Source organism: Micromesistius poutassou, assembly GCF_964030765.1.
Source record: "Micromesistius poutassou genome assembly, chromosome: 19".
NCBI classification, from domain to species: Eukaryota; Metazoa; Chordata; class Actinopteri; order Gadiformes; family Gadidae; genus Micromesistius; species Micromesistius poutassou.
Genome location: NC_140289.1, coordinates 2,558,494 through 2,567,362, shown reverse-complemented (window position 1 = coordinate 2,567,362; position 8,869 = coordinate 2,558,494). Strand labels below are relative to the sequence as shown.

Sequence of the window (8,869 nt, the reverse complement as noted above, 5' to 3'; positions counted from 1 at the left end):
TTCATGAATGTGTGGGTGTGTTAATGTATGTGTGTGTGTATGTGTCCGTGGTTGCATGCAGGTTTGTGCGTGTGTGTGTGTGTGTGTGTGTGTGTGTGTGTGTGTGTGTGTGTGTGTGTGTGTGCGTGCAGTTGCATGAGTGTGTGTGTGTGTGTGTGTGGGTGTGTGTGTCGTCGCACTCTGGTGTCACCGTCCTGATAACGTTCCAATCAGATTTCTGTCCAGGTGCTCAGCGTGTGACACACACCGGGCCTGCACTCACTGTGTTGTTATGGAAGGCTACTACAGGCAAACACGCCACCGCACACACAAGGCAGCTGAAGAGCCAGGAGGAGAGCTAGTCCTACTAAATGTGCGCCACTTGTGATTTGAATGGGAAGGTCGCCACCGCAACCACTTCGTTATGCAGTGGCGCGGGAAGTAGGGGGTGCGGCAGGTGCTGCTGCACCCCCTGGTGGCGGAGCTTTTAAAAAGATTTATTATAGCTTATAAATATCTCTACGGTTGCACGTCGGTTGTATGTCACGTTTGGGGAATGGGACAAAGAGAGGAGAGGACGCGTTCACACCAAAAGCGGCGGGGGCAGCGCGACTCCATGCAAAGTCAACGTATAGACGCGCTTCAGGCGGTCACCTGGAATGCGCCCGTAAGCCGACAAACCTTACGTGGACCGTAACCCCCCCCGTCCCCCCCGATCCCCCCCGTCCCCCCGTCCCCTGTCAACAAGTCAAAAACCAGCACCTCCGGGCGAAAACTACTTCCCGCGCGCCTGTCGTTACGTTCATAATAGTGCAAATGCGAGGGCTTTCACCACTGGGGCCATTGGCTCAATCATCATCAGGTCACCTCATTCTGCAAGAGATAGTGACTTAGATGAATCAAATGAAGCAGCATGATTGGTCAAAACAAGTATGCAAGTGAATCCCCCCTTTCGCGCAGATTTTGAATCCAAAGTCTGATTTGTGAGACTATCCCGACATCAACTCCTGATTCCACCAAAGCGTCCTCTGAATCCCGATGTCCCCGACGCCGGGCTGCCTGTTGGTTCAGTAGTGCGACCATTCCAGTGAGGACAGAAACAAGCTGATGGATTTAGTCCATACTCACATGTTTGAGTTATACATGCACTGGTTATCTATCTGAACTAACCACAGTCACCAGTAACAAAAGAAAGGCGCCCAGAGATCTTTATACCCAGGAACCCACCCAGTGAGACCCCTAGTGGTTTCAAGCCCAGATCTTTTTCTCACAATCCTCGTGACGTTCCCGGACAGATCCACCCTTTTGGGGGTCTGGAGGGGTGGACCCTCTCCCCAGCAGTGCGTCCCTCCGAGGGCTTTTGTCAGGGGATGGACCAAACCAGAAGCAGCCTCTGAGGCCTGTTGTTGTAATTCCTTTGAAATTGTGTTTTCCACCCTGCACAATTTTTTGGCTGTGAAGCTTCTGTGAAATCATAATAACACAATATGGTTCACACCCGTGCGTGTGTGTGTGTGTGTGTGTGTGTGTGTGTGTGTGTGTGTGTGTGTGTGTGTGTGTGTGTGTGTGTGTGTGTGTGTGTGTGTGTGTGTGTGTGTGTGTGTGTGTGTGTGTGTGTGTGTGTGATGGTGGACGTTTGTATGGGTTTTGTGATATCGTGATGCATTTGCAGTGGAAAACTTGTGAATGAATAGGCAACCCTCAATCCACACACACACACACACACACAATCAATGGCACACATATGCTCATTGAATCGACAGGCAGGAGTCCTGTGCTGTCGTCATGGAAACTTGGGTAGCCCCCAACGCACACACACACACACACACAGACACACACATACACACACACACCTTCCACCATCTCTCCCAGCCAATATAAACCTCTACAATCTGTTAATTTGGAACTGAAGAACTAATGACGCAGCGCTAGGGGCGATAGCTGAGACAGAGAGAGAGAGAGAGAGATAGAGAGAGAGCCTGAACAGAGAGAGAGAGAGAGAGAGAGAGAGAGAGAGAGAAAGCATGAACAGAGAGAGAGAGCGTGAACAGAGAGAGAGAACTGAAAGAGAGAGAGAGAGAGATAGAGAGAGAGCCTGAACAGAGAGAGAGAGAGAGAAAGCATGAACAGAGAGAGAGAGAGAGAGAGAGAGAGAAAGCATGAACAGCGAGAGAGAGCGTGAACAGAGAGAGAGAAAGAGAGAGAGAGAGAGAGAGAGAGAGAGAGAGAACAGAGAGTGTATGTGTGTGCGTGTTTAATAAGATAGTTGTGTTGTGGAGGCACTGTTTTTCTCAGATTTAATTAGAGGAGTGTTCTCTAGTCTTGAGGACCAGCTTTTCTAGAACATTCTACTGAGGGCTAACGTGTTTTCACTGTATGTGTTTCTTTTTTTATATAATCATATTATGACCCACCTCCACGCCTCCCTGTGATTGGCTCTTGGTCCTGGCATGTGGTTGGGTTGTTGGCCTGGAATAACCAACAACAGTTATCTAACATGGTACGTTCGGAAGCTGGTAAATAAGTCATTCAAAATGGGTCATTTCGATATTAAGATAAATTGTTTATTAGATAATTTTTGCTCATACATTATTGAAAAGTCATTGCCAATGTATCAACAATAAGCAGGCAATTACATTCTATGTAGCATGTTACTACTCTGTATCTGTTGATTGTCAACAATAACCATCCATATATGTCGAGCAAAAATAACCTTTTAAAAAGTGCCTGCTTTAAGCCGGTCACCCTTTTAGCACATATATAGCATCTATAGCCTCCATAGTGTTATGCTAACCAGATCAGCAGTTCTATGCTGGACCAAAGTCATTTATAATTTAAACTGAATGTGGTGTAACACAGTGTAGTGTAGCACATCAGGCGATGGGATTGGCCACTCTGAAGCTTTTGTACCTAATACAAACTATTGTGGGATTACGCACCGGACCTGTATATTGGGTTTCTTTTGGGGAGTTGGTGTTATCCCGTTTTTTTCGAGATAGGATCTTTAACGGTGAATAATAACAAACTATGGTGGTAGTTTTGTGTAAGGATAAGGAGAGGTGTTATCGACCAATCACAGACATCTTTAACTGCAAGGACGAATCACTGACCATGCTAGCGAGATGGGATGGATGTGAGATTTGTCAAAATAAAAGCATAAGACACAGGGGTATGTGAGGTTATTTAATCTGCTTTTCAATTTTCTTCCTTCCCTTCCATTCCTCACTATGAATCTCTCTTGTACTCTCCATTTCTCTCTCTCTCTCTCTCTCTCTCTCTCTCTCTCTCTCTCTCTCTCTGTGTGAACATGGCCACAGCTTGCCTCTTCACAGACTTTGATGAGCAACCTCTCTGCCTGGAGACACACACACACACACACACACACACACACACACACACACACACACACACACACAGCTGCATACAAACACACACACACACAGACACATACACTTCATTTGTGTGTCTCATACATTGCATCATACATTTTGTGTCTTTGACCTTTATCGCTGGTGTGATAAAGGTATGTACAGGTGTCTGCGGACAATCTATAATTTGGACGGAAGCTATGACAAACTGACAGCATTTATCAATGTTTCTATCGTTTATAGTTATGATTGTTATGATGGTATACTTGGCATGTTTAATGCCTCTCGCCCATGTGTCAAATATATGTTTAAATTCTCCCATCTTGGCAGACTATCTTGAAATGTCAAAAAATCACATGACGGTAGAAGGCAGCACACAATGACAACCGCTTGAAGCAGGATGGAAGTAGATAAGGACAAAATGGACCCATTTGTAATATTTCTGTTGGTCTTTTCTGTTTAGTTTTTATTCCATGCCCTTTCTGCCGTAACTAGGATTCGCTTATCTTGATGCCTTTATTTTCCAATTTGTTTTCTCTGACAAATATAGTTCTGAAGAAAGAAAGTGGTTTCACGGTAAATGGTAAATGGTCCTTATTTATATAGCGCTTTTATCCAAAGCGCTTTACAGTGTTGACTGACATTCACCCATTCATGCACACATTCACACACCGACGGCGGAGTCAACCACACAGGGCGACATCCTGTTTCCCCTCTCGGAAAACCACAATGATGTGCGGCAGTGGCTCAGGAGATGGAGCAGATTGTGGCCGGAAGGTTGCTGGTTCCATCGCCGGCTCCTCCTAGCGGTGTGCCGAGGTGCCCCTGAGCAAACCCTGAATAACCTTAACTGCTACCGACGAGCCGACTGTTGCCCTCGGTGTACCAACATGTGTATGAATGGACAAACAAAAGGCACTGATTGTAGCAGCGCTTTGAGTGGCCACAGCTTCGAAAAACGCGCTACATTAATGCAGTTCATCTACCGTGGCTGTGGTTGCTGCGTCTTCGCTGATGCCTATAGATGCATCAGGGCGGCAGTAGCTCAGGAGGTAGAGCAGGTTGGCTGGCAACCGCAAGGTTGCTAGTTCGATCCCCGTCGAGTGTCGAGGTGTCCCTGAGCAAGGCACCTCACCCTGACTGCTCCTGACGAGCTGGCGGTCGCCTTGCATGGCTGACACCGCCGTCGGTGTGTGAGTGTGTGAATGTGTGAATGTCGGGCAATATTGTGAAGCGCTTTGGTTAAAAGCGATATATAAATGCAGTCCATTTACCATCAGGGCGTCCGATGCGGCCGCAGGCCGTGTTGTAGCGGGCGTTGCCGTTGGCGTTATGTCACCAGCCCGGGCTGCGAGCAGGCACAGAAAAACTTAATTTGGTCCTCAGAAGGAACCTTCCCTCGATGGCTCGTCAAAATGAGGCCGTTTGGTGAAGAAGGTCAGAGAGTGTTGTATTTTAGGAATGTGCGTGCGCGTGCGTCACTTGCCCGCGCAAACGGGCAAGTGACAGTGTTGTGAAACAGATTTCAAAGCTGGCCGGCGACTTGGCTGCTGGTCAGTGTCTCAATATAAACTAGACCGTATAAAGTAGACCAAACATCACACACAGACACACACACATACACACACAGGGCAGTGCCTACCTCACACACTTCCAATTCTCCATTCATATTTATTTATAAAAAAAGTCATAATCTATGTTTCTAATACAGGTCACTTTAGGTCAATTATCAATTAAATTAACAATTCTCTCTCTCTCTCTCTCTCTCTCTCTCTGTCTCACACATATCTTCAGGCTCTTTTGTTTAAATATCAATAACCGGAGATGCATCTGAAGGCACCGTAAGACTCTGCATAGACTCTGTATAAAAGCATCTCGTAAATTAACAAATAGCAAATAGTAATGCTAGTAGGTGGTGGCTGGGTGGTTACTGGTTACCTTCGTAAGTGTCCACAGCCTAACCTGAGAGAGACGCTCTACAGACGCTTAGCTGCTCCTATATGTCCTCCATCTTAATTCAGTGTAACAGCCTTTTGATAATAAATGAAAAATGACCAAATAGTAAAAAAAAGCAATCTCCTTATCCTGTCCTCCATCATTTCCTGAGAGGTTTAATAATTACCCAAGCTGTGCCCCCCCGCACCCCCCCCCCCACCCCACCCCCCCCCACCCCCACGTCACTCTTCCCCCCCCCCCCCCCCCCCCCTCAACAGACGGCCGTAGCCACATGCATCTGGGCTTCTTTTTTTTTTCACACACACACACACACACACACACAGTCGGATCTGCGCACAAGCACCTAGACCCCCCTCTCCCCCCTCCATCTTGTTTCCCACCTGTTCGATTCCCCGCCACATGCGGAGAGAGGAAATTACATCGTCGTCGGCAGGAGGTGTCTGCGCCTCTCCAGGGCGCGATGGCAACACTAGCAGCAGCAGCCTGGCACATGCTTATACATGTGCTGGGCTGCTGCTCACACACACACACACACACATGCACACACACACACACACGTAGGGTACAATGTATAGGGTACCTCGTCTAAGTAGGTCACGTGTGCAGAGGGGGTGCTGGGGAAGAGTTGGGGGGGGGGGGGGGGGGGGGGTGGGCTGATATGGTAAAGCAGTCCAACACATCCCACACACAGAAACACACAAACACAAACACGCACACAAACACAATGCCATGCAATCCCCAATGGTTCTGTGCTGCTATTGACCGCTCGAGAGCGACAGAAATCAAGCGCGCCTTTGTCACGCTTTGAGTCGAAGGCCAACGAGACAATAACGCAAGAGATATCAAGAGAGAGACACTGAGGGAGAGGGGGGGAGAGAAGAGGAACGGAGAGGCGTGTGTGTGTGTGTGTGTGTGTGTGTGTGTGTGTGTGTGTGTGTGTGTGTGTGTGTGTGTGTGTGTGTGTGTGTGTGTGTGTGTGTGTGTGTGTGTGTGTGTGTGTGTGAGTATGATCTGCCAACGGAGTGGGCAGTAATCCATGATGACACCACTAGATTCATTGTTCCCGCTCTTTCTTTTACGATGATGGGAGTACTCGGGAGAAAACTGTTCATCTGCTGCTCGATAGAGTGAAGAAGCCCCAGCGCTCTTCTCCACACCTCCATTCGGTTAAGTCCCCCTCCCTGCCCATACACGTCCTCCCTTTTACCTTCCTCTTCATCCCCTACACCCCCCCGCCCCTCTCGTACCCTCTCGTCCTCCCCTTCATCCCCTAATGCCCTCTCGGGCCCAGCGGTTTCCCGGTCCCGTGTGCTTCCTCTTGGCCCCTGCCTCCCCTTAACCTCCACGCAGACCCCCCAGCGATGTGAGCCCCCTTCACATGATGTCACTTGAACACCTCATCATTGCACCGTTATCCCATCCCCCTCGTGCACCGCACACACGCACACACATGCACGCACGCACACACGCACACATGCACACGCAGGGCTATGATTATCTCCTGCCTCCGCGGCCTTGTCCTCAGCTGAAGTAGTCCCACTGTAAGCTCTGTGTGCCTGCCCTGTCTCGCTCTCTCTCTCTTTCTCTCTCTGGATTTCACACTCTCTCACACACACAGAGGCAGACACACACTCTCACAGACTCACAGCCACTCACACTCATGCTTACACACACACACACACAGACACACACACACACACACACACACACACACACACACACACCGCCACACACTCTCTCTCATATCTCTCTCTTATTTATTTATCTTCCTCACCCTCTTAGCCGTAATGTGACTTTAGTTTAGTCACAGGGAGACAGGTAAAGGCCGCAGCGTTTACATGAGCAGCACTTTGTGGTGACCAAATAGTACCAAATTGGTGCAAATTCAAGGCCCAACCATTAATCAGTAACTAATTAAATAAATGTATATAGAATGCTAAATAAATCTATGTTTCTTTCTATTGGGAGGAAGCTGCCCCTAAAGATTCCACCATTTCAGTTCATAAAAACACTTGTTAATGAAGATCCACATTCTTTTTTTAAATTTAAAAGCAAGGATTTATTCTAAATGGAAGCAAACAGAGATAGATTTGGCAAAATTATGGCAAATGATGTCCACAGTTTTTATCTCACTATAAGGAAACAAAACACAAACTGAGTGATGTAGGCCACAGCCCCTGCATTTATTTGGTGTTACATCAGTTCTTTCCATCAAGGCTAGATGGTGAGATCATAAAATGGAGGACATAATCTGCTACACAATGGACAAGGCCGTTCGCCTACCTTAATCTACCCACCTGGAAATGTGACACACAGACCAGAGCAGCCGAAGAAAGTTTGAAGCAGTTTATAAAAAGCTAGTTTTATATACGGCCAGTTTTCATTAGGTCATTTAATGTTGTTCTGGATTATCTTTCCATCATAGGGCAGGGCTAAGCAAAAATAAATACTCGCCTACCAAAATGTTAAGAATAGTCTGACTCATCAATTCAAATGATATGACATAACTCATTAACTGCATCTGTAATTGCATATGTAATTCCATTTTGAATGACCCATAAATCACGTTTTCATCGTCTGGAGATTTCCCTTTATTGTATTAGCATATATCCATCCTCACAGTTTCCTGGTATGGAGTTGTCGCGTGTTTGCAGTGAATGGGGTCAATGAACAGTGACCCCATTACTTGACGCACTTGTGTGTCTGGGCTCTCTCCCAAAAAAAGACAAAATATCCAAGGATGGGATATTCTCAAATCAATGTTTTTTATACGACTCGACGGAGGGCTTTTTACAGTGCTTCAACAAATACAGCTGCGAGGAGCAGGGAAAGCATTTGACACCATTCGTCTTAGCTGCTTGTCTTTTAATTATGCCTGCCTCGGGGGAAGTGGTTGAGTAGTTAAACAGGGAAATCGGCATTTAAGCAATTATTGGAATGAAATGAATACAATCTTGTCATCTGTAATCATCGCAGGCATGCCTCCAGGTAAAAAAGAAACCCGGGTCCCACTCTCTGCGAATGTCAAAGTACATGTTGTACGGGTCGAGGCGAACGATTCAAAGTCGTTGTTACCTGGTTTGCATGTTATTGAAAGATTTTTCTTTTTTGGGGTGCGTTTGCTGTCAAAAGACTTTCTAGGTAAAAAACTAAAATGATACTTTCCGAAGTTTCTGAAGTTATGATTAGTACGCGGGAGACATGTTCTGGTAAACCAGTGGATTCCGGAGAAACATTTGACGCGACTGGATGTCGTGATATGAGCTAAATAAGTACACAACAAGGAGACTTGGTTGTACTCAGCAACATCTTGTTCATGATTGCCATTCATTTCATTGGGTGCTGCAATCACTTCAGTCACTGTCGAGATGCTAGATGCTAATTGTTTGTTTCATTAATGGGACACTGGCCTAATATACTTTTTAATTATATATTATATATATTATACATTTTATAATATATCTAATATAAGTGCACTATGTTATCTTGAGTTAATCTGTCCCCATGTGTTGTTGTGAGAGTTGTCCATGTTCCATCTGTGGTTGTCAGCCAATATGTTGTTTTTT

The 8,869-nt window shown here is 46.5% G+C and overlaps 1 protein-coding gene across 1 annotated transcript in view; it reads right to left on the bottom strand.

The window, feature by feature from the left end:
• bmp2b (bone morphogenetic protein 2b) overlaps nt 1–8,621 on the bottom strand; it is a gene marked incomplete at both ends in the record, with an annotated part of 11,495 nt that extends 2,874 nt beyond the window's left edge. The window contains 1 exon segment of the mRNA XM_084484246.1: nt 8,603–8,621. Coding sequence (XP_084340372.1) covers nt 8,603–8,621 — 19 coding nt within the window.
• Between the last annotated feature and the right edge of the window lie 248 nt (nt 8,622–8,869).